The 26,607-nt window shown below is 44.6% G+C and overlaps 1 protein-coding gene across 2 annotated transcripts in view; it reads right to left on the bottom strand.

The window, feature by feature from the left end:
- Nucleotides 1–274: 274 nt before the first annotated feature.
- LOC306986197 (uncharacterized protein) overlaps nucleotides 275–26,607 on the bottom strand; it is a 42,403-nt gene continuing 16,070 nt past the window's right edge. For both annotated transcript variants that reach the window (XM_079589162.1, XM_079589163.1), the window contains exons 6-15: nucleotides 24,527–24,830; nucleotides 17,606–17,765; nucleotides 17,424–17,507; nucleotides 17,219–17,350; nucleotides 15,267–15,384; nucleotides 5,894–7,028; nucleotides 5,653–5,794; nucleotides 4,991–5,080; nucleotides 4,681–4,876; nucleotides 275–4,595 (exon numbers count right to left, since the gene is read on the bottom strand). In XM_079589162.1, coding sequence (XP_079445288.1) covers nucleotides 892–4,595; nucleotides 4,681–4,876; nucleotides 4,991–5,080; nucleotides 5,653–5,794; nucleotides 5,894–7,028; nucleotides 15,267–15,384; nucleotides 17,219–17,350; nucleotides 17,424–17,507; nucleotides 17,606–17,765; nucleotides 24,527–24,830 — 6,065 coding nt within the window. In that variant the 3' untranslated portion in view covers nucleotides 275–891. The remainder of the gene's footprint in view (nucleotides 4,596–4,680; nucleotides 4,877–4,990; nucleotides 5,081–5,652; nucleotides 5,795–5,893; nucleotides 7,029–15,266; nucleotides 15,385–17,218; nucleotides 17,351–17,423; nucleotides 17,508–17,605; nucleotides 17,766–24,526; nucleotides 24,831–26,607) is intronic.

The raw sequence follows: 26,607 nt of genomic DNA, 5'->3' as shown, positions 1-26,607 counted from the left end.
CCAAAAATGTAAATTCTGGCATCATTTATTCATCTATGATCGTTCTTTTATCTGTGGAACATAAAAAGATATTTTGAGAAATGTCTCCGTTTTAATTTTTGTCCACACAGTGCAAGTTTATGTGCGCAAAATTTTCTTCAAAATATCTTCTTTTGTGTTCTGCAGAAGTGTTTTTGGAAGCAAATTATGACAGAATTTGTATTATTGGGTGGCGCATCCCTAAGAAAAAAAAGAAAAACACACACACACACAATTAAGTGCACTGGTCAGACGCTGTGGTTCAGTTCTTTACTAAATGAAATCAGTGGAAATAGACAAGGTTCAAATTTTTGAAATACTGAAATACTTACAAATGTACATTTAGAAAAGTACTTAAAAATCTATGAACATAAATGTACACTGCTATTTATAGCTCATGAGAACATTTTTATAATGGCAAGAGATAAAAAAATAAAAATAAAACGTTCACAGACTTTTATCAGTAGTTTACATGAACATGTCCTGCTTCCACAAAACAAAACAAAGTTTATTTTTCAGCAATCAACTAAAAGTAAGTTGATATAGCATGGTGAACAAACCTTCAATCTTTCAAGAAACACCAAACATATTTATCAAAAAACTGCTGCACTTTCCAGAACAATGTTTTATGATTGAGATCAATCAATGTACAGGCTTATAACAAGATCAGCCTATGCTTGAACTTGCACATATTTAAACCTCCTGTCTTGTTCCTTTATTCCCCAAACATCTGCAGCACAGTCTACATCTCGACTGCTCCCCCAAACGCTGCTGATCTGCTCCCATCACTCGAACACAGTCTGCAGCCGTCAGCTCTTCCCTTCCCTCTATGAAAATCTTAATATCTCCACTATTTCCCTTCGGCTGTGTCGACTATCTCCACATATTTGCCCTTTCTTCCCCTCTAAATCTGCCGCTCTGTCCTCGTGACCTCCTGCATGCTTGTCCATAACTCCTGCCCCGAACACTCGGTTCTGCCGGTCTACTCTCGAACCCTTCTTCCTGAAGTAAACCGTCTGAGTTGTCACGCAGCGGATGTGGGAAACTGTTGCCGCCACAGGGCTTCTCTTCCCGAAAGCGGTCCTGTGCACCGTGGCCTGGTCTCGAGGCAGGCGGTCCCTGTGCGCGGTCACACTCGCTGTGGGAGTTGTGTCTGTGCACCTGGGAAGCGCTCGGATTAATCGGACCTCCAGGGGGAGTGGGGAGTAGAGGACCGGATCGCCTTAACGGGCGTATATTTGTCGGTCTCTGTTGGCGCTCAAAAGGTGCAGGTGGTTGCCCTAAGTTTTTAATCTCGCAAGGATTTTGATGTAGTGTTTTTTTTAAATGAGTGGTAGTGGAATGGTTGGGAAAACCAGATGAATGGGCTTCATTATGCTCGTCGAAACGCTCACAATCTTGAGGTGAAGGTCTTCTCGGTCCGTGTAAATCAGGAGATGGTTCTCTTTGGCCCAGAAACTGCTGCGGGGAATCAAAGCGAGGAGGTCCCCTCATCGGTTCATTCATTTGATGATCCCTTGCAAAAAACGTCCCACGAACGCCCCTTCTGTGTCCTCTAAACCCTCTTGGTGGACCTTTGATTTCAGGGTATCGCTGTCCTTCAAACGGGCTGTGAGGGTCTTGAGTGCGTGTCGGAGCCGGTCTTGGAAAACACGTTTGAGTTCTTGGATCTTCTGCCTCCTCTGCAAACGTCTGAGGACAATCAGGGCTTTGTGGTTCACACATATCTCGGGGGGAAGCATGTCCACTCGCTTCAAAGCCCGAGGACTGGCCCAAGCGAGGCCGTCTCAGTTTCCTCATGGACACAGGCGGGTGCTCTCCTGACGGCTCCCACCCATCAAACGGGGACGGGTGAAAGCGCTCTCTGGGATCGGGAGGCCTGAAATCGCCCTTGTGCACAGGGACAGGCCCTAATATTGACTCTCTTTGCTGAAACTGGACAGATTCATCCTTATGAAAGTTTTGCCCCTGCATGTAAGGTCTAAACCTTTTGTGAGATAATCTACCAGTTTCAGGCTCTTCAGGAAAATTGCCTTCATGTAACTGGGCAGGCCTGGGTTTCTGAGTTTGATGGACCTGGTCGGTCTCTTCGTGTGAAAATCTCCTGTGCATGTGGTTTGGATGTTTTTGGTGCTCAAACTTGTCATGCTCCCATGAGGAGAATTCCTCCTCTTTTTGAGATACACAAGGTTGACTGTCGCGCATAAAAAAGCCGCCTCTTTTATTTCGAGGCAGATCTCCACAGAAGAACTGATCAGAGTCAGGTTGAGATAAACGTCTGTGTTGCGAATGGAAAGCCCTTTGAGTGTAATCTCCTGAATGTAATTTGTCGGTCTCATGCTGTAAATTATTTGATCTTTGAACTGACGGCATGCCTATTTTTTGCTCAATCTGTCCAGGCTCAGGAAAGTGAGCCGTTCGGGTGTGTGGCGACGGGTTAGATGGACCGATGGACTCATGGGGAAAAGCGTCGGTCTGAAATGTATGTGTCTGTGATGCTGGTGTAACTCTGTGTAAAGGCAGGTCAGTCTCGGGCAGTAGTGGTCCTTCTTTAGAAGACGACTCAACTCTGCTTGGGGGCAAATGATCTCTCTTCATTTCAGATCGGCTAGAAAACGGCTGGTTTTTGTCAAATGACTTTTTTAATAGCAGCGGAGAACAATCTGGATTCTGGAATGTCTGAAGTCTTTGATCAGCCTCATGCTTTCTATTTACAGAGCCACCTTGCTGAACCCCTGCCAAATGTTTGTCTTTACCAGCACTCTCACAGTGTCCTGATGTGTGCTGCATGCCCTCCCTGCCTGGCACCGGGTCAGATTCCTGGAGTGAGGACTGAGCGCTGAGCTCTGAAGACGGGCCGGGCTCCCGCTGCTCGGTCTTTCGGGACGGGCCACGGTCGTCCAGTGCAGACCTGTCCCTCCGGCTGGAGCGTGAGGGCGTGGAGTGGCGACGACTCCTCCGGTACCGCGAGGGTGAAGACGAGTCCCTGTGGTGGTGCCGATGGCGTGTCCTTGAAGACGCCTCCCTCCTTTGGTCGCTGTAACTCCCCCGAGAGGAGCGCTCTGCAGACGGCCTGCTTCTGTGGGGTTTCTCCGGGACGTCCTTCGAGGCTCTAGCTGTGTGCGATGCTCTTGAAGACGCTCTGTCTTTGTGGTCTGGCTTGTGTTCGGCCCACGAACTCCTTCTTGACGAACCACACGTGCTCGATGTGGACCTGCTGCTGCGTCCTTTTTTGTCGGTATTCTCTGAACGTGAGCATTTTGTGTCCTGTAGTTGTGCAGTTTCTGGTGTCACTTCTGGCATTGCCGTATCAGAAGCTACTTTCTCTTTCTTTGCGATTAATGATTTGTTCAACATTATATTCTTAGTCTCTTCAAGGTATAATAATTTTTGTGCACTTTCTTTTTCCATAGCTTCGCATTCAGCAACATTAAATTGCACATCCTGGTTTGCTTTCCGACACATACGTGGATCCCTATTCTGATTAATCATTGGACAATAGGGTGTTTTTTCTACATCTTCCTCTTCCTCCCTACCAAACGCTGTTGGTGGCGACATCAGAGCATCAGAAACTGAGAAATGGGCCATGGAAACACCAATGGCCTCCTTCTGAAGGCGAAGACTTTCCGTCTGTTCTTCTAACTGTCTTTTCTGTTCCTCTATCTGCCTATTCAACTCTTCAAGAATTTTTTGCTGCTCAGAGAATGTTGTACTTGAGATTTTATCATTGTAATGGGGAACTGTATGTTCAGAGATGGTGGGTTTGTGAGGTAAAGAGTTACTTGTGAGGTAATTTTGCATCTCCTCGAACACTGTCTCATCTTCTGGATCATAGGCTACATCACTGGTAACCATAGAGGATTCCTCTGTATCTTTAGCCTCTGATGGTTTGGGTATATTATTTCTGACAGTATTAACATTAGCAACTGCACTGTACTCTTCCTCTGGGTCATACGGTCTATCATCATCATCCTCACCAAGGGCTGCAGATGAAACCTTAGGCTCCACAACTTGGGTTGGACTAAAAGTAACCAGGGCCCCATTAGACATAGCCGGATCATACTCCTCGGGATCGTAAGGCCTATCATCACCCAACTCCATTGGATCCTCATGTTCGCAGATCTGTTGACAAGGCTGAACCGTATCTGTTGACGAGCTTATATTACACTCTGTGGCATCAGAGGGTTGTTTCTTTTGACCAAATAATGTGTTAAGGATGGTCTGAAGTGGGGTGGTATTGGTGGAGTCTTTGGATGGGCCCGCATTGACAGACGGGGTGGGTTTCGACACCGAAAACACTCTCGGCAGAGAAGATACGGCACCCAGAGAGCATGATGAGTCAGGCAACCCAACTGAAGGTAAAGATCCACAAGGATTTGAGTTGAGGAAGATGTCAGCATCACAACCCTTAATGTTATGTGGTGCAAGATCATTTAGTTTGCTGGTTTCCTTTTTATCCACACAAATCAAGGGCCTAGACTTCTTTTCACCAACATCTTGTGGCAATCCCTCAAGACGCTTCATTTTCTGACAGACTGCTAACCCCATTAGGATATTAGGGTGATCCTGTTCAAGCCCTAAGAGAAGCCATAACATAAAACGGTCAAAATCATTATCACCTGATGTCAAAACAGATCAGTATGTAATATGTGCATGATATACCTGGTCCCTCTATTGGAAGAAGTGCCGCAGGCATGGACTGTTTTGTAGAGAGCGGGATGAGGTAAAGATCTTTAATGTGTTTAGAAATATTAGAAACAACCCCAAATCTCCTACGACTATTGAAATATGAGAACAGGGACACATATGCAACCTCCTCTTCTTCAGAGGCTGGGTGAAACCGGATTAATGACAGCTCCTGTATTCAAAGAAATAGTGCAAATAGATTTGATCAAGGGCATTTACCTACAGTACATAACGTGCATTTAATATATCAATATTATTAATAATAAATGTGAGGTCATGGGCTTACCTTTGCCTCTGATGTCTTTATCAAATCAACATATTCCCAGACAGTTTGAGGTAATATCCTGCCTCCGACTTGTATAGTGTCTGGTAAGTCCTACACAGAGAACATGCATACATGTAACTGGCCACATTTACACCACCTGTCATATACAGCATACTTCGGGAAAATAATTGATATTAAGAAAAGATTGTTAATGTTTTTGAAAGAAGTCTGTTCTGCTCACCAAGGCTGCATTTATATGATTAATAAAAATAAAAAAAGATTATTATAATGTAAAACAGCTGTTGTCTATGTGAATATATAGTAAAGTGTAATTTATTCCTGAGATCAAAGCTGAATTTCTTTTAAGTCTTCAGTGTCACATGATCCTTTAGAAATCAGTCTAACATGATGATTTGATGCTCCAAAAACGTCTCTCATTATTACCAATGTTGAAAACAGTTATTTACATTTTTATTTCAGGATTCTTTGATGAATAGAAAGTTCAAAAGAACAGCATTTATCTGAATTAGAAAGCTTTTGTGTATTTTATATCAAATAAATGCAGTCTTGGTGGGCAGAAGAGACTTCTTTTAAAAACATAAAAAATCTTACAGATAAAAAACTTTTGAACGCCAGTATATTTAAATAACAATAATAATTTAGTTATGTTTAAAAAGACCCACCTCTTTCAGAAAGTCAGGAGAGCCAGAAATTAAGTATCCCTTTGTGACGAATTTGGCCACAGTTGGCATGTTAAGAAAGCCTTTCCATAAAATGTTCTGTTTAGATAAAAACTGTCTTGTTCCTTTATCACAATCTGCCCGCCTTGAAAGAGAAAACCACATGATTAGAATGCATTTGTGCCATTTGTTCGAGCTATTATTGTATTATTTATTGTTACGTCCAAGGGATGTGTGCATGCACCTTGTGTTTGAGCCGTATGAAGCGCCCAGTGAAGCTGGCGAAGGCTTCGTGAGGATAGACTTGGGCATCGCGGCGGGCACGTGTACGGTCACATGTGGTGTGTGTGTCTCTTTAACTGGCTCCAGCATAGGCCGGGCTGGCTGCGGGTGCAGGTGTCCGGACACATGTGGTGTGTGTCTCTCTTTAACCGGCCGGGCTGGGTGCGGGTGCAGGTGTCCGGACACATGTGGTGTGTGTGTCTCTTTAACCGGCCGGGCTGGCTGTGGGTGCAGGTGTGGGTGTCCGGACACATGTGGTGTGTGTCTCTCTTTAACCGGCCGGGCTGGCTGCGGGTGCAGGTGTCCGGACATATGTGGTGTGTGTGTCTCTTTAACCGGCCGGGCTGGCTGCGGGTGCAGGTGTGGGTGTCCGGACATATGTGGTGTGTGTGTCTCTTTAACCGGCCGGGCTGGCTGCAGGTGCTGGTGTGGGGTGGACACACACTCTGGGCCCGCAGACGAGGGCAGGGTCTGCCGGTACTGTGCTGTACGAGGATCTCTCCGTGAGAGGGGCACGGTGGGAACTGCAGGAATCAGGACAGGAGAGAAGTCTGCAGCTGGCAGCTGGGAGTCGAGGTCCTCTGCACTGGGAGAAGCAGGAGACTCGATGACCGCAGACTCGATGGCCGCAGACTCGATGACCGCAGACTCGATGACCGCAGACTCGATGACCGCAGACTCGATGGCCGCAGACTCGATGGCCGCAGACTCGATGGCCGCAGACTCGATGGCCGCGGACTCGATGACTGCAGACTCGATGGCCGCGGACTCGATGACTGCAGACTCGATGACCGCAGACTCGATGACCGCAGACTCGATGACCGCAGACTCGATGACCGCAGACTCGATGACCGCAGACTCGATGACCGCAGACTCGATGACCGCAGACTCGATGACCGCAGACTCGATGACCGCAGACTCGATGACCGCAGACTCGATGACCGCGGACTCGATGACCGCAGACTCGATGACTGCAGACTCCAGCGCTTCAGCGTTCACGTCCACAACACATGAAGACTGCTCCTTTTCTGTGTCATCCTTCATCGTCTTCTTCTTGGGTTTCTTGGTTTCAGGATCATTATCAGATGATACTTGACCTGCAGGCAAAACATCTTTAATTAACATATTATACTGTGGCAACTTTTAAAACTGTTTTTATTTTTTAACTTTCTCTGGCCTTTTGCATGACATGCAAGTTATGGAAGAAAGTTACAGATACTATTTGTTGAGTCATCGGATGCAAAATTCACTTTTACATGGTGTTTGCATATAAATGTGTCTTTGCAGTGTGTGGACAACCACCATAGTAAAGTCACCATTTATATAGCGCCTTTAACAATATAGATTGTTTCAAATCAGCTTTACCGTGATAATAGGAAATGAAAGTAACAGAGATTGTTTAGGCTTTGCAGCAGCTCTAGAATAAAGTTATTGTCCAGCTAAAGTTAGATTTGATTGATTGATTCACTTCCGTCACAACGATCATTAGTTCCCTTTCGAACGGTCAATTCGTATTGTGTAGCTATACGCAGTGGGGAAACTCCCTTTCCTCGATTTACTTGGGGCGGCAGTGGCTCAGTGGTTCATGTAGGTTGTCTACAAACCGGAAGGTTGGTGGTTCAATCCCCGGTTCCACCTGACCAAGTGTCGAGGTGTCCTTGAGCAAGACACCTAACCCCAGCTGCTCCCGACGAGCTGGATCGCCTTGCATGGCTGACACCGCCGTCGGTGTATGAATGAGTGAGTGAATGGGTGAATGTGAGGCAATATTGTAAAGCGCTTTGGTGGCCATTGGGTCTGTGAAAGCGCTATATAAAAAATGCAGTCCATAGTCCAGTCCATTTACTGAAGCTTATATGTAAAACGCATTTGCAGCTGCACAGCTGGCACATTGAGCATCAGACCTGCTCATCGGCTGTGCTGCAGCAACTGCACTTCCAATGGCGTAGTCGTCATTCCCTACACGTCAGAGCCCAATCAGTGTGTCGAACCCTAACCCTACCCTGGCAAGCCATCGTGTGTCGAGTTGGGTCATAAACACTATAAAGCGAGGCAACTCGCTCCAATTCGCTCGCAGACCCTCGAAATTTTGAGACTTCTGTGAGAAGCAGCGCAGGTCGCGTGCTTCACACCGAAGTGCAGAATTTATTAGCAAAAGGTGCGATAGAGATAATCCCCCACTGCGCTAAAGCACTCAGGTTTTTAGAGCCGCTATTTTCGAATCCCGAAAAAAGACGGCGGTCTCAGACCCATTCTAGACTTGAGACATTTGAACAAGGCTCTCATGAGACGGCCATTCAAAATGTTAACTATCAAACATATCCTTGCGCAAGTTCGCCCCGGGGATTGGTTTGTCACAATGGATCTGAAGGATGCATACTTCATATTCAGATAGACCCTCGTCACAGGCCATTCTTGAGATTCGCCTTTGAGGGTCAGGCTTATCAATACACCGTTCTGCCGTTCGGACTGTCATTGCCGCACCGTACATTCACGAAATGTATGGATGCAGCGCTTTCTCCCCTGAGACATCAGGGAGTGCGCGTTCTGAATTATCTCTACGATTGGCTGGTACTAGCACAGTCGAGAACCGAGCTTCTAGCGCACAGGGATTTGATTCTCGGCCATTTACAATGCCTGCGTCTCACAATCAATGTTGCCAAGAGAAAACTGATCCCCAGTCAGAGCGTTGTCTTTCTGGGCACAGCTGCAGCACTGGCCAACCCACGCATGGCAGTCAGGCAGCCTGCGCATCACAGTGAATCACGGTTGTTTAAGAACACTGATTCCCTGGCGGGCTCAGAACTGGTACATCGAGGGTGTGACCATGGGAGTGGTTTCCAGGAGAAAAGTGGTGTTCACAGACGCCTCCAACCTAGGTTGGGGAGCGCTGCACGAGGGCAAGCCTGCCTCCGCCCTCTGGTCGAGCACGGAGCAGAGCTTACATATCAACTGTCTGGAGATGAAAGCAGTTGGTTTGGCCCTGAAAACTTTTCACGGAAAACCTACAGGGTCACCACGTCTTAGTCCGCATGGACAACATGTCGGTGGTGGCCTACATAAACCGTCAGGGTGACATCAGGTCAGGCAGACTGCATGCCATGGCGAGAGACCTCCTCGTATGGGCACAGACCAGCTCTCTGAGCTCTCTGAGGGCAACGCATATCCCGGGCATTTGGAATTTGGGTGCGGATATGCTCTCACAGGGCAACAATCCCCTAGGCGAGTGGTCCCTGGACTCACAGTCGGTCAGTCTGATATGGAGTGTGTGCGGAGAGGCCGAAGTCGACCTTTTTGCCTCGAGAGACAACACTCATTGCACGGTGTTCTTCTCAAAGAACAGAGATGCACTGGCCTATCCCTGCCCCAGCCGTCCTCTTTATGCTTTTCCCCCAGTTTCGATTAATCCACAAGTCATCAAATGGGTCAGGAAGAGCGGATGCCTAGTCCTTCTGGTAGCTCCTCTCTGGAAATCCAGACCGTGGTTCCCGGAGCTGGTGCAGCTGTCAGACACAGTCCCGTGGCCTGTTCCACTGCGGAAAAACCTCCTCTCTCAGGCGAACGGGACAATATGGCATCCCGACCCGACTTATGGGCCCTCCATGTATGGCCCCTAAACGGATACCCAGGGACCTTCCTGTGGAGGTCTTAAACACTATCACTGAAGCCAGGGCCCCGTCTACTCTGCGCCTGTATGCTTTAAAATGGTCGGGGTTTTCCAGCTGGTGCTTGAAAAGTCGTTTTGACCCAGAGTCATGTGAGGTACCTGTGGTGCTCTCCTTCCTACAGGAGCTGTTGGACGCGGGCCGTTCCCCGTCCACGCTCGAAGTGTATGTGGCAGATATTGCAGCGCATCATGCTCTGGTAGCTGGCCAATCACTGGGAAGAATTGCAGGTGTGCTCTCTGTGAGCCCCTCTTGCTTGGAGTTTGGAATAGGAGATTCCAGAGTCACCCTCAAGCCCAGACATGGTTACATACCCAAAGTGCTCTCAACGCCGTTCAGAGCTCAGGTTATCACAATATTGGCCCTTCCCCCTTCTGCCGAGGATGGGGAGGTTAATCTTCTCTGCCCTGTCAGAGCATCAGAGAATCTATCTGGAGCGTTCTGCGTCTTTCAGACATTCAGAACAGCTTTTTGTCTGTTTTGGTGGCCGATCCAAGGGGGATCCGGTTACTAAGCAAAGACTGTCTAGATGGAAAGTGGATGCCATTTCTATGGCTTATACTTCAGTGGGTCAGGTCTGCCCCATAGGCATTCGACCAGAGGCATGGCTTCGTCATGGGATATATATACACATTCATGTAAAACCCATGTTGGCTGGTTGTATTTTCCCATACTATATCCCGACGGTGTCGAGGTTATTGGGTATATTATGTCAGTGGTATTACTGACACATATATTATTCTAGACCCGACGGTGTGTGGTCTGTTGTATTACATTGGGTTTTTTATGGCTTGTTCTGTGTGCTCAGCGATCCTGAGTCTAGGTGGCAACCAGTTATTTATGGTGCAGCGTTTTACAGGGCGTCCCCACTGCGTATAGCTATGCAATATGAAGTAACCGTTCGAAAGGGAACTACTCGGTTACAATCTTAACCTCAGTTCCCTGAGATAGGGAATGAGTATTGCGTAGCCGGCCGCACCATAATAACCTGGAGAGTTGTCGCTTCAGTCGTTAAAACCTGCTATAATGGCGATTGTGCGGGACTATTATAGGCTAAGGCCATGCCCTTGGAAGTGCAGTTGCTGCAACACAGTCGATGAGCAGGTCTGATGCTCAATGTGCTAGCTGAGCAGCTGCAAATGCGTTTTACATATAAGCTTTAGTAAATCGAGGAAAGGGAGTTTTTCCCCACTGTGTATAGCTATGCAATACTCGTTCCCTATCTCAGGGAACTGAGGTTACAATAGTAACTGAGTAGTTATTAACTTAGGCTCCGCTTACGCGACACCGTTCTAACAGAAAACCCCTAATGCGATCCGACCGCTCATCGGCACAAAACAGTGTCTGGTGTCTCGAGAACGCAAACCATGAAATAAGTTCCAAGGCACAAGCCTTGAAAAATGTATAATACAGAATTTTGTATCGCTTCCGCATAGCCACGTGACGTTTTATCTGTACAGAGGTAAAGGGAAGGAGGCCTTCACAGGAGAGAGACTAGTGACACTTCAGGACTGCATTGTCGGCGGGTCCAGGCGCTGGTGCTTCATCAGATCTGGATACGGCCTGGATCCGGCGGACTGCGGTAGACCTCGGATAAACAGGGAGACTAATATTAGCGTAGACGCCATCCTTCTTATGATGTACCAAGTACATCAGGATTTATAGGAAGTGTTCCCAGTTCCGGCTGACCTAATCTATGCAGCCTAACATTGAGTTATAGAAGTCTATAATGTGTTATGTGTATGCTAGGTCAAAGAGATGCGTCTTTAATCTAGCTTTGAACTGACAGAGTGTGTCTGCTTCCCGGACAATGGTAGGAAGACTGTTCCAAAGTTTTGGTGCTAAATAGGAAAAGGATCTACCGCCAGCAGTCGATTTTGATATTCTAGGTATTATTAACTGGCCGGAATTTTGAGATCGCAATAGACTTGAAGGACTATAATGCGTTAAGAGCTCGCTCAAGTACTGCGGAGCTAAACCATTTAGTGCTTTGTAAGTAATCAGCAATATTTAAAAATGTATACGATGTTTAATAGGCAGCCAATGCAGTGTTGACAGAACGGGGCTAATATGGTCATACTTCCTGGTTCTGGTAAGAACTCGAGCTGCTGCGTTTTGGACTAGCTGTAGTTTGTTTATTAAGCGTGCAGGGTAACCACCCAGTAGAGCATTACAATAATAATAATACTAGACACGTGACTTTCAAATGAAAGATTGGTATCAAAGAGCACACCCAGGTTCCTAACCGACGACGAAGACCTGACAGAGCACCCATCAAGTGTTAGACAGTATTCGACTAATTGCGATTTCAAAATCAGTTAATAATACCTCGAATATCAAAATCGACTGCTGGCGGTAGATCCTTTTCCTATTTAGCACCAAAACTTTGGAACAGTCTTCCTACCATTGTCCGGGAAGCAGACACACTCTGTCAGTTCAAAGCTAGATTAAAGACGCATCTCTTTGACCTAGCATTCACATAACACATTATAGACTTCTATAACTCAATGTTAGGCTGCATAGATTAGGTCAGCCGGAACTGGGAACACTCCCTGATGTACTTTATACATCATAAGTAGGATAGCGTCTACGCTAATATTAGTCTCTCTGTTTATCCCGAGGTTTACCGCAGTCCTGCCGGATGAAGGACCTGTGCCTGGACATGATGACAACGCAGTCCTGAAGTGCCAACTAGCCTCTCCCAGGGCTCGCAAAATCGCCCGCCCGACGTCCCGGGGCTATTGTGTTTTCCAGTCGGGCTACCAAAATGCATAACCGGCCTGCCCGACGGGCTATCTGAACTAGTGTTCGCTTCAGTCTTGTTATAATCAGATTCAGCGCGTTCTTCATCTTCAATCCGCAGTGGCGCCGAACAGAGCGCACGTCAGAAACAGAGGACAGGGTGTGTGTGTGTGTGTGTGTGTGTGTGTGTGTGTGTGTCTCTGAGCCTCATTGGTCTGTCACTGCTCGTCAATGTCAGAATATTAGAGATTACCAATCAAATCAAAGTAGGCGGGATTTATATTCACAGAAGCGGCTGAGCGCGAATTTGAGCAGAGCGACTCGACGCTTCAGTTTACGGTCAAGTGCGATAAGATGTAAGTAGCTAAACTAAATATTTCACATTTGACAAATGATACTATTATCAGGCAAACAAATTGACTTGTCTAATTTCGCCATCTTTAACTGAAAATAGGCCTTTGTAACGTGACTCATGTAATGTAATTAGTTTACTGTCATTGTGAGGGGACGAGAAACATTAACAAAGCCGTTTTCATCTTGTTAGGCACAATATTAATAACGAATGTGTACATGTTGAGAATTAATAGTACAATTTGTAGCCTTCAGTAAATTAAAAAAAGTTCAGCTTTAGGAGGGGAAGAGACAGGGCAAGATGAGGAGACTGAGAGAAAAAGAAAGAGTGATGGATAGTGAGAGCAGGTATTGACAAATACTGCCCGCTGACATGGTTTTAAAGCTATTTCTTATCCTTTTTTGGCCTTCAAACGTCTTGAAATGCACATATCAGAGAAATAAAAAATTTGAACCCCCTAACAACCTTAAATTTAGGACCTATTTGATTATAAAGCCCTGTCTACGGCCCAGTATTAAGATCAATAATGAATGTGTACATATTGTGAATAAATTTAATAAACTTAGTTAGGCTACCTAGCTTTCCTAGTAGCTTTCAGTAAATGAAGGTGTCTGAGAAAATGATTCATAAATCAACCTATCAGCTGACCCCAAGTTTACTTTCGTCATTGACAGACAAAAATGAAAAGCCTATCAGTCAAAGCTCAGCTTTAGGACGGGAAGAGCCAGGGCAAGAGAAAAACAAAGAGAACAAGAGTGTGATGCTGATGAGGAGAGAACAATAATCAGCTGTGTGACATGGTTTTAAAGCTATTGTTGTCCAATTTTTTTGGCATTCAAAACATCTTAAAATGCACATATGTAGATCAGAGAAATCAAAATTTTCTCGGGCCGCCGAGAAAATTATTGCAGATTGGCCCCCGAACACCCCTAACTAGTCTACCTCACATTTGGGACCTCAGTGAATATAAAACCCTGTCATCTGCATGTTAATGAAACTAGTTAATTGTGAGCGTTAGACCCTAAACCAAAGTGTTACCCTTTTTTCTATTTTTTTTTCATACCCTCATTGGGGGCTGAGCCACAGACAGATTCATGTTCCACACTGGTCACACACATTTCACTTCAGAGAACCAGATGTATATTTGTATTGATGATTCTAATTTGATTATTTTATATCCAATTGTAGATATTTGTGTTTTGAAAAAGGTTTTGATTCGTGTTTTGACTCCTAACCAATTTTCTACATTAAAAATTGTCTTTTTATGTGGGCTAGTAAAATTCATTTCGGGCTACCAAAATCTGAAGAGTGCCTTTCCGAAGGGCTACCAGGGATTTAGAAATTTTGCGAGCCCTGTCTCCCTGTTACTAAAGTCAACGGGATCCCGGCCGTATCCAGATCAGGTGATGGACTAGCACCTGGACTCATCCATGACGCATCCCTGAAGTGCCAGCCAGAAGGAAATGGATAAATACTCTAAATGTTCTGATCGAATCATCTGCTTTTAACAGTCAAGGCGGGAAACATTTAAGCCTATCGTCTGGTTCCACTGACCCATGCGCACAGTTGAGGTTTTGCGACAGCGGAGACGATTTGGCGACAGCGAGTTGTGGTGTGTGCAAGATGAGATGGAATTCACATGGAAGAGGGTGATAACGCGCAATATTGTACTGTACACTGATAAAACAAATGACATTGAGCATTTATTTAAGTGCTTGGCACAACACCGGCATTCTGGATAGAGTAAATGAAGTTGGTGTCGTGAACGCTTGCGCATGCGTAGTTAAAGTATAACCTCTGGGGGAAAAGGCGTTTAAAACCTTATTTTGTGGCAAAGTCATCAAACTTGTTCAGCGATTTTTATCATATTTTACTGCTGTTCCTATACATGCAGTTTTTATGTCCCGGTGACCAGTGAAAGTGCAGTTCTGACTCTCTGCCCATTCATTTAGATAGGAGCCTGGTCTTGTTAGTCAGAAATAGCTGCCCGGAGGCGTTGCCAAGATGGCGGCTGAGGTGCACGACTTGCCTAAAAGGACTTTGGGATAACACACCGTTGTCATGAAAAACAAAGCGTTGCCATGGATTGTTACAATACAATCGTTTTTAAATCAATAATCTCCTTTTTAAATCAATAAACTCCTTTTTAAATCAATATTTTGTGTCAAATTCTTGATTTATTTGGTAGGTAGCCATGTAATAAGTGGGATAATGTAGAGCAAGGCGGTTGTTATAGCGATTACACGTCGGGGTCCTGATCAGCCTGTCGGCGGTGTATTCGCTATAACAACCGCCTCGCTCTACATTATCCCTCACACGTTATATCAAGTCATTTTGAAATATAGTAACAGTTCTGACGTGTAACACCTGTACCGGGAATAACAGAGGCTAACAACGAACCCGATTTTATCAGATGGATGCCACTTCATGAATTTGCTTTTACAAAATGATGTTTAATTACACTGTGAAATCCACGTACAGCCTCCCATACCTTCCTGATTAAAGGCTTAAATCTCCAGGAAAGCAGTGCATGTAAAGATGTTTTCTTTCTCAATATGTGTTTTAGAAGGTCATACCTGTACATATCCTGCAGTTCAGGTCAAAGAGATGCTGTTTATGTTCTGTTGTCGAGTCTTTCATCATCACACCTGGGGCGTCTGCGCTGGTTTCCCTCGGCGTCAGTCGCTCCTCTTCCTGAGGACACACGAAAGCTTCACTGCTGAACTGATCAGAGGAGCAGAACGTGCACTGTGCGCTAGCTGTGAAAAAGAACATCTCCAATACACTCTTGAGATCGTGTAACCAAACTGTGTTTTAGGGCGGTCACTTTTTATTCGATATTCTAATATGCATTCGAACTTGACGTGAAATATCCGTAATCAAACTACAAGTAAACGGTTTTTAAAATGCCATGTGTAGTAGAGATGCGCGGTTGGCGGTTACAGCGGTTGGCGGATGACGTGACGAAAAATGATATTTTAATTAAATTCGGGCGGGTGGCGGGCGGTTGAACCAATCAAATGAAAAATATATGTATACATTGTTAAATATTGTTATCTGACTATACCTACATATCCAAAAAAAGAAAATAGGGGAATATTACTACATGCGCTTCACGAGGCACACGCGCGCGGTCTCTTGCTCTCTCTGCCGCTCTGCCGCGGGCGCGCTCGCTCTAGATTCCAGAGATTTTAACTAATTCACGGGCATCAGTGAGCCGCTATCAATATGCGGGAGACTCCCGGGACGTCTGTATTTCTATACTGAAATAATATCAGCATTATAATTATTGATTTTCCATTAGGCTATTTTTTTGGTGCCCCCTCAGCTCTTGGTGCCCTACACACACAGCGCGTGATGGGAGCGGCGGCGCTGTCGTCACCCTCACATAACAGAGCGTAGAGTTTGCCTATAATGTAAAGGACTTGTTATTTTATTCGAGCTTTCTGTCTATTTGCTAAAAAATAAAGTGAAATAGGCATTCATTAGTAGGCTAAATAGCAGCATGTTGAAATGATGCGCGCTCCCTTAATAATTCCTAAAAAGCTGACATCAGTTCATCGCGATCTCACACATCTCTGTTATCATCAGTGAAGCTGACTGCATAATGAATCTTTCATAATATCTTTTATAATCCGAGGATTTGCCAGCATGCAGAATTCAGCACTGAACAGAAAGTGCGTTTGAGCGGTGAGGGGATTCTGTCTTAAATGCTTCTGATTGGCCATTGCGTTCCAGAAATCAACACACATGTCTGTGATTGGCTACATCGCTCAACGCTGCAAACATGTTACAAATAGAAACTCTGGCCTGTAGATCGTTTCTATTTTGTTTTAGTTGTTCTTGTTGCTTTTCTGCAACAGATGAATAACAATTTATTCGTTTTTATATGTTTTATTCATAGATATTTATATTTAATCGTGTTATTCTCCCGCAGCCGCACACACAGAGTGCATTACCGCCCGCACTCGGCCACATCTAGTCCCGCGCCGCACGTCTCTAGATCACGGGCCGGCCCGAGTATAGCGGCGGGAAATATCGGGCTCTGACCGAGAATCTGAGCTCTAAACAGGACAGAGAAACACGGCGGATATCGCTCATATACATGTTGTTGACGATGTAGTTAAGGCGGCAGGCGTGTGTTGCTGAGGCGGCCAAAGTGCTGCGGGAAACCCTGTGTGACGCTAACACACCGGACACTATTCAGCTGTTGGTCTGTGTGCTGTTGTGCAGCTGAATAACTCGCCTTTCCAGATTAAATGTCTGTTCTTGGTCTTGGATTTTGTGAAATAAATTTCTAAATAAATGCGACTTATAGTCCAGTGCGACTTATAGTCCGGAAAATACGGCATGTGATTGAATCTCCGTTACAGTGTTTTGTTTTTTTGGCTCGTAGATATTCGAATACATTTCTTGATATTTTTTGATAACCGTTCGAATTAGATTTTTCTCAAAAGTGACAGCCCTAGTGTGTTTGTTTGCTAACTTTGTCAAAAAATTCCTCTAGAAGTGGACACCATCGACTCACTGAGGCAGTGTTTGTGTCCAACGCCTGTGTGGTCTCTCCCTCGTGAGGAGGACCAGGAGCAGGCTTCTCCACATCCACAGAGCAAACGGAGGAGGGCGGAGACTCCTTCACTGACGCGACCGCTGCGGATTCCTGTGGAAAACAGACAACAACTGAAGCACTCTACGGCGACTACATCAACTCTTTGTGCCAAACTATTCTTTACCTCAACACATGTCATATCCTGCTGACTCAAATTAATGAGCCTGACTGAAGACACGTTTCCTTTCAAAACCTGCTGACACAGTTCCTGAAAAACATCAACAGAATACACAACTTAACGTTTAAATTACGTTTTCATAATGTGTGAAGTAACTTTGTGTACAAAGAAAATGTACGAAAAAGGACCTTGTTTTTGGGATCGTTCAGGCTGAGGACGAGGCACTGGTATTTATTCTTGTACTCCTCATCTGTGGTGTAACACACATTGAACATCTCCTTCTCCATGTCCACAGCCAGCTTCTCAATCTCATTCTCAGAAATGTTCAGATCATCACTCTGATTAAACCTAAACAAAAAGATAAGAGATGATATGTAGATTTTATCTTGATGATGTTATTTTTTAAAGTCTCTCTGTGGTGAAAATCTTTTTTAATTGTTTATGTGTCTATGTGGTGTTATTAATCTGCTTTTACACACAGCATGTGTAAGTTCATAAGTCGACAGCATTGCTGAGTATTTTCTGCTTAAAACTGGTGTTTCTGACGTCGCTGGTGTTTCTGACGTCACAAACTACCTTGTAACCAATCAGATCAACGTGTGATCGTCAACCAGTGGATCTCTGAGTGAGTGAGTGGAGGCGGGGCTCATTTGCATATTCATAGAACCACATATACTACATGAAGCAAGGGTGTCGAGTTTCATTCAAGATATTTAAGGCATGAAGACTTTTTCAAGAAATAATTTTGGTGATCATAGATGAGTTTCAAGGGATACAACTATTGACTACAGGGGGCTTTCAGAGAAGTAGAGTAGGGAGTGTCACGACAGGCAGGACTCATTCAAGCACGACCACTTGCACAAATTTGTAGTAGTTGTGTAATAAGTGATACAGTGGGGAGAACAAGTATTTGATACACTGCCGATTTTGCAGGTTTTCCCATTTACAAAGCATGTAGAAGTCTGTAATGTTTATCATAGGTACTCTTCAAATGTGAGTGACGGAATCTAAAACAAAAATCCAGAAAATCACATTGTATGATTTTTAAAGCAACACCAAGTAGCTTTTGCTCTCGGGTCCCCCTACAGTTGGAAAACAGTATTGTCTTCTACTACCGTCGCAAAATCTGTCATGGTTACACCAGGGGATAAATGTGCATTTGTTGACAAGCCGATACCCCCGAACTCTGCCGAAGGAGTTCTCACGTCGTGGGCAGACTGTTGCGTTGCTGTGAAATGTCTTCATCACAGGTACAGTGGCATATATATCAGCATGTCATATCAATATAATTTCATGGGTTTTATTTTTTTCAAACGCCAAAAGATCGCGTAGCTCACGTTTACAAGCCAGCGTCATTATAGTAACATAATGGATATGCTAATTCAATTCAACGTTTGTGTGGTAGGTAATGGCCATATGTCGTCAATATTATAATATCAAGCTACCATAGATGAATCTGCAAATTTGAAAAATCGATTTGCATTATAGCCTGAGGCACGACACTTTCGTCAGAAAAATAAATAAATAAACAAACATGACTATCAGCCTGCAGTGATTAGGATAGTTATCCTAAAAGATGATTTTGTCCGTCTAATCATGTAGCTATTACTAGTCCGACAGCATGACGGCCAATCAGCATCGGTCCCTCCTCCTCCTCCTTTAGCTGACGCCAGCGAGGGAACGCTGGACCAAGATCCTCGTCCGGCCTTTGATTTTATAACTCTCCCTTTTTCCTCCGACAAAACCTCTGCCTCCTTCGGTTTAGTTGCTGCTTCGGCCGTGACAACAACATACAGACGCTACACCAGCCGGCAAACAAACGCTATTTGGGCTCTCACGTCTAAAATTAAGGAAGTGGGGGAAGTGAGGTATGCCGTAAAGCAGTCGAATATTGTAGTTCTTCTTGTGCTCGGGTTACTCCCCGAACCCCAAAGCTCCGTAGTGCCAGTAAAAGCGATACAGACCCCGTCAGGCTATGGGAGACGTGTCATTCAACCTATTGTAAGTCGATGTACCATCACAAGGGTCTTGGAAATATATTATGAAGGTTGAAAAACTACTTGGTGTTGCTTTAAGTAATTAAGTTGCATTTTATTGCATGACAAGTATTTGATACATCAGAAAAGCAGAACTTAATATTTGGTACAGAAACCTTTGTTTGCAGTTACAGAGATCATACGTGTCCTGTAGTTCTGGACCAGGTTTGCACACACTGGGGACTCTGGCCCACTCCTCCACACACACCTTCTCCAGATCCTTCAGGTTTCGGGACTTTCAGCTCCTCCAAAGATCTTCTATTGGGTTCAGGGCTGGAGACTGGCTAGGCCACTCCAGGACCTTGAGATGCTTCTGGCTGTGTGTTTCGGGTCGTTGTCCTGCTGGAAGACCCATCCACGACCCATCTTCAATGCTCTTACTGAGGGAAGGAGGTTGTTGGCCAAGATCTGGCGATACACGGCCCCATCAATCCTCCCCTCAATACGGTGCAGTCGTCCGGTTCCTGGGATGGTGTTCTTGGGGTTGTACTAATCCTTCTTCCTCCAGACACGGCGAGTGGAGTTTAGACCAAAAAGCTACTAATGGTTTTCTTTGAGACTCTTGGACGGTATGGAGTTTTTCTTACCGTGGTTGAAAAGCAAGAAATTCCCGCGGTATAGCAGTAAACCCCTTTAAATGGTTTACATTTTTTGCTAGACAGACTTTGTTAAATGTTGTTACCTCAGGAAAAAAAACGAGCACACTTTGAAAGTCAAATTTTCATCAGGCAGTAATTAAATTACCGTATATTCCATATTTATGTTTACATAATGTTATTTTATTATTTTAATTTAATCTATGCTGATTACCGGTATATGAAAAGTAAACAGCATGAGTAGGATCATAAGATGGGTCAGAGATTATTTTGACCACTTTATTCAATTTTGTTTTGTAAAAAGCCTTTAAATTTAATTTAGTTTATCAATTTGTTTCTTAATTTTAATCACAGTTTCATCAACCAATTGCCTGGAATTAATAAATAAGAAGCAAATATAGCAGACATATAATCAGGACGCGGAGGCGCCCGTGCGATCTCTTGCATTGCGTAGAGAAGACTTTACTCGTGAAAATATTTATTTATTTTTGTCCCTGTGCGCCGATGGGAATTCTGGGGAAACAACAGAGCCAATAGGCTATACTACGGGCTTTAGCCGTTAAATATCTTTGCTGCATTGGCTCAGTCTCCTTTCTAGAACAGCCAGGAGCTTTCTAGCCTCGCGGCAGCAGCAACTTGCATCGCCCATAGACCTTAACCAATTTAGGCCTAAAACGCCTGCTAAAAAAGGCCTTTTTATGCCTAAGTACTTTTATGTAAACCCCCATCCAAAACCTAAGGGTTTCCAGAAATATTTGTCAAAGCCTACTAAAATCTTAATTTCTCAGGCTCTATAGTAGATAACAGGAATAAAAAGCATTTGAGACCTTACTTCTTTGGCTTTCAACTTGACTGACTTGCTTGGCCATATTCTTCAACTGCATTTAAAAAAAAACGTAATGGTGACTACACACATATGCGTGATACGGTCTTAAAGGTAAACACACACAGATGTGTGATCAGGTTTTAATGGGTTAAACAATCAGCGGATGGCGGGCGGGTGCGGCCTTGAAAATTGGTCAAAACACTGTGCGTATGGATGGTGAACGGATGATGAGTTTTGTGATGCGCTTGCGGATTAAATAATAGCCCATCCGCGCATCTCCAGAATGGATGGAATCTATATTATGCATCATGAAACATTGCGTTCCCCAACTCTTGAAAGGTCGGATTTTCTCCATCGCTTGACAAGTTTTGTTTAGAAAACCTTGAATCCATGTAAGACACAATGTCATTAGACACAACGTGCACACATGTGCAGGCCAATGTTTTTTTTTGTGTGTGTTTTTTTTGCGGTGATGATGGTGACGAGCTCAGACCCGCAGTAGGCGTCACGTGACTGCGGTATTGCGGTAATGTGGTAACCGTCCCAGCTCTATTAAGGTCATTGACCAGGTCCTACCGTGTAGTTCTGGGCTGATCCCTCACATTCCTCATGATCACTGATGCCCCATGAGGTGAGATCTTGCATGGTGTCCCAGACCGAGGGAGATTGACCGGCATCTTGAACTTCTTCCATTTTCTAATAATTGCGCCAACAGTTGTTGCCTTCTCACCAAGCTGATGCCTATTGTCCTGTAGCCCATCCAGCCTTGTGCAGGTCTACAGTTTATCCCTGATGTCCTCACACAGCTCTCTGCTCTTGGCCATTGTGGAGAGGTTGGAGTCTGTTTGATTGAGTGTGTGGACATGTGTCTGTTTGATTGTGTGTGGACAGGTGTCTGTTTGATTGAGTGTGTGGACAGGTGTCAGTTTGTTTGAGTGTGTGGACAGGTGTCTGTTTGTTTGAGTGTGTGGACAGGTGTCTGTTTGATTGAGTGTGTGGACAGGTGTCTGTTTGATTGAGTGTGTGGACAGGTGTCTGTTTGATTGAGTGTGTGGACAGGTGTCTGTTTGATTGAGTGTGTGGACAGGTGTCTGTTTGATTGAGTGTGTGGACAGGTGTCTGTTTGATTGAGTGTGTGGACAGGTGTCTGTTTGATTGAGTGTGTGGACAGGTGTCTGTTTGATTGAGTGTGTGGACAGGTGTCTGTTTGATTGAGTGTGTGGACAGGTGTCTGTTTGATTGAGTGTGTGGACAGGTGTCTGTTTGATTGAGTGTGTGGACAGGTGTCTGTTTGATTGAGTGTGTGGACAGGAGTCTGTTTGATTGAGTGTGTGGACAGGTGTCTGTTTGATTGAGTGTGTGGACAGGTGTCTGTTTGATTGAGTGTGTGGACAGGTGTCTGTTTGATTGAGTGTGTGGACAGGTGTCTGTTTGATTGAGTGTGTGGACAGGTGTCTGTTTGATTGAGTGTTTGGAAATGTCTGTTTGATTGAGTGTGTGGACAGGAGTCTGTTTGATTGAGTGTGTGGAAATGTCTGTTTGATCGAGTGTGTGGACAGGTGTCTGTTTGATTGAGTGTGTGGACAGGAGTCTGTTTGATTGAGTGTGTGGAAATGTCTGTTTGATTGAGTGTGTGGACAGGAGTCTGTTTGATTGAGTGTGTGGAAATGTCTGTCTGTTTGATTGAGTGTGTGGACAGGAGTCTGTTTGATTGAGTGTGTGGACAGGTGTCTGTTTGATTGAGTGTGTGGACAGGTGTCTGTTTGATTGAGTGTGTGGACAGGTGTCTGTTTGATTGAGTGTGTGTGGACAGGTGTCTGTTTGATTGAGTGTGTGGACAGGTGTCTGTTTGATCTGTTTGATTGAGTGTGTGGACAGGTGTCTGTTTGATTGAGTGTGTGTACAGGTGTCTGTTTGATTGAGTCTGTGGACAGGTGTCTGTTTGACTGAGTGTGTGGACAGGTGTCTGTTTGATCGAGTGTGTGGACAGGTGTCTGTTTGACTGAGTGTGTGGACAGGTGTCTGTTTGATCGAGTGTGTGGACAGGTGTCTGTTTGATTGAGTGTGTGGACAGGTGTCTGTTTGACTGAGTGTGTGGACAGGTGTCTGTTTGACTGAGTGTGTGGACAGGTGTCTGTTTGATCGAGTGTGTGGACAGGTGTCTGTTTGATCGAGTGTGTGGACAGGTGTCTGTTTGATCGAGTGTGTGGACAGGTGTCTGTTTGATCGAGTGTGTGGACAGGTGTCTGTTTGACTGAGTGTGTGGACAGGTGTCTGTTTGATCGAGTGTGTGGACAGGTGTCTGTTTGATTGAGTGTGTGGACAGGTGTCTGTTTGACTGAGTGTGTGGACAGGTGTCTGTTTGACTGAGTGTGTGGACATGTGTCTTTTACACAGGTAACGAGTTCAAACAGGTGCAGTTAATACAGGTAATGAGTGGAGAACAGGAGGGCTTCTTAAAGAAAAACTAACAGGTCTGTGAGAGCCGGATTCTTACTGGTTGGTTGGTGATCAAATAATGATGTCATGCAATAAAATGCAAATTAATTATTTAAAAATCATACAATGTGATTTTCTGGATTTTTGTTTTAGATTCCGTCACTCACAGTTGAAGTGTACCCTATGATAAAAATGACAGACCTCTACATGCTTTGTATTCAAATCCAGTTTCAAATCGGATCTTAAATCTGGTTTCATGCGCATTAGTGATTAGTGACAGTAATCTGTGGAGCAACTCATGCTCAGCGAAGCAGATTCCACAAACACTGCAGCCCTACGGTCCCTTTACTAGCGACATAACACCAAACCATAACTCACAAGACCACAAGAAACTGTGTGTAACGTAAACTGTGACTGACAGTCATATTACTCTGAACGCTGGCCACTGCCATCGTATGATAGGCTGAGGTGTGTCATGTGATCAAGTAACGCTTTCTCCACTGGTCAGAGATCAGACCCTCTCATCTCCCTATAAGACCAGGGCTGAATCCGAGATCGCCCCCCCTAAACCCTCATTCACCGTTCCCGTTAGTCCATTAAAACTGGTCACTTGGAGTAAATGAAAACGAGAGTGTGAATTCGGACGGTCACGGAGCGTACATTGGCTGTACACTCGTTATTATGACGGTGCATTGTGGGATAGAATGATTGCACTCAACGTCCACTATGCTTTCGGACACCACTACAAATGAATGTCCCCTATATGAGTGTATGGGGTCGATTTCTCAGTTTCTGTTACTCCTGCAGACCTTGATCACCTGGCTCAGGACAGATGCTAATCTCTGCCAGACAGTGGCCCTCCAGGAGCACTCACGCTAGGCTGCTTCTGAACACACACACACAGATGCAACCCCGTTTCCAAAGCGTGAACGCAGACTTGAATTCAGCAGTTCATCACGTCACGCACTGAACACGCAGGTGTGATGCATGTTAAGGGTTAGTTTTCACAAGGACATGTTGGTTACGCTTCAGAACAGGATCGTGCGGGCTACATGAGGTGGCGGGTCTTGTGTTTGACATGCACTGGGGTACAACACAACTATTCTATGCATGATCCAATAGACCTCAAGAGATGATGAAGGTGGTGCTGGGTCACTAATTAACATTTGTTACAGGATATTTAGTTTAAATGAAGACATGTCTTTCTCTAACCTCGTGAGCAAGACTTTACTGAGCTCGCGGCGCATGTTGTGTCTGATCAGGAGAGGACTGTGCAGCGCAGGCCCGTCCGCGGAGGATCTGCAGCTCGGGGGCTCCGCAGGCCTTCGGGAGAACGCTGAAGGGCTTTTACTGAGAGCGCCTCTGAGCAGCTCCAGGCGTGGAGAGCCTGGCATGGTTTTCTTGGCTCTTGCTGGAGTGGACCTCTTGATGAGCGGCGCGGCCTCCTCAGACGAGGGCCGGTCGCGGGGCGGGTCTGTGCTGGTACTGCACTCGACCTCAGCTGGGTCTTTAACGGCTGGAGAGAAGAAAACAGAATAAAGAGAGGTTTAAAACAAGAAGCATTTGGGGGGGAAAACACACAATTAATGATGTATTTTTAAAAGTCTGGGTAACGACGCTTTTAAGAAGCAAGCCCATTTTGGAACTAATTGTGCCATTAATTAATAATTGCGCCATTAATGGTTCGCTGATGTGATTTAGGACTTTGGCTCGATCTCTAAAGTCTGCTCAACACCGTCCCCCATGTCTCCAAAACAAGACAGATGCGTGTGTCATTCGCCAATTAAAGCGGAGTCTTTTCAGTCTGCATTTAGCTTTTGTGTGTTCAAAAAACAACACGGCAAAACCCAACTGTACATAATGGTTTTGCACTTGACCAATTCAATGTGTATTGTCGCACAAATAACTATTGTAGTATATTAGGTAAACCTCTGCTTTTAACTAAATCTTTTCAGTAAAATAATAAGACATTTTAAATCAATTAAACAGACTCAAAATCCACTGGTGAAAGCTTCGTCAACGCAGCGAGAGCACGCACGGCATCTTCTGCAATACAACTGTTTTCATTACAACGTGATCTACAGCTTGTCATCGCTTGGCAAACACCGGATCTTCTGCGCTTCTCGTTTGTGTATGGAAAAGGGCATGTTTATGAGGCTTTTCTACAAATCAAAACTCTTGTACCTGAATACATGAGAAAGCTACACACCACAGAAACATAAAACATGGGCAGACCAGCCTGTTGAAATGCCCCGCCGCTGAGTTTTGTAGTGTGGTGTATGTGCAAATGTCCTCGTTTGTGCCTCATGTGAGGTGGAACAAAACAGGATCCAAATGCATGTGTTATTGCTGGTGCTTTAAAGAGATGAAATGCTGTAGAAGTGCATACAAGGCGGTTTTTTGTTGTTATATTAAAACACTAAAATAGAAATAAATGCAAGATTCATTTTGGGATTTTTGACAAATTATTGGTGAAGAAACAAATCTTTTAAAAGCATTTTGAAACAAAAGTTGAGGTGAAATCTACCACACTGTGCAGCACTTGATCTCAGCGGTGGATACTAGCATTTGACCAGTAAGTCCATTTAAGTTAGTCCACAGTGCTTTGACAATGACTTACTGTCCCCGTTTCATAAGCAACTGTGTAAGATTTATTCACATAAGTGTCAGTGAAGTGGCCACACTGTGCAGCGCTGCTCAAGCCCATCTGGGAAACCCCAACATCCTTCCAGAAAAGATTTAAGCTTTATTTCTATAGCGCATTATACAATTAATTCAGACTACAGCTTTACAGAGAAAACAGGAAAATAATTATTTAGTGAAGAAATACACACGGAACTCATTTCTGCTGTAAAGCGGCTCTAAAAAAACAATAGTGTCATTGATCAGTTAATTTAGTTCTGATGATTCACTGTGTAAAGTTCATAAATTCTTAAATTAGTTCATTTAATCTATAAAGCAGCGCTGGAGAAAACAGTGGTGTCTTCATCAGCTCAGTTCTCACACAATAGTGTCAGGGCCGTCAGATCAATAATACTGATGGATATTAAATTACTTTTAAATGGAGGAATCTGTGTAAATAATGACCTTGAAATATGATCACCCAACAATTATGTCTCTCCAATGAAAAAAATTAGCTGAGTAGCGAAAAAAACTGTTTAATGGGGAAAAAAAAACTTATAACCGATTTATATGCAAAACTAATAACCCAGCAACACAAGAAAACAGAGTTTATAATCAGGGGTGCACATAACTGGTACGCAGGTACGCATGTGCGACAAAAATCGGGAATG

This window comes from Phoxinus phoxinus (genome assembly GCF_949152265.1).
Source record: "Phoxinus phoxinus genome assembly, chromosome: 18".
Taxonomy (NCBI): domain Eukaryota; kingdom Metazoa; phylum Chordata; class Actinopteri; order Cypriniformes; family Leuciscidae; genus Phoxinus; species Phoxinus phoxinus.
The sequence above is the reverse complement of the archived record's forward strand: the minus strand, read 5'-3'. Positions and strand labels throughout refer to the sequence as shown.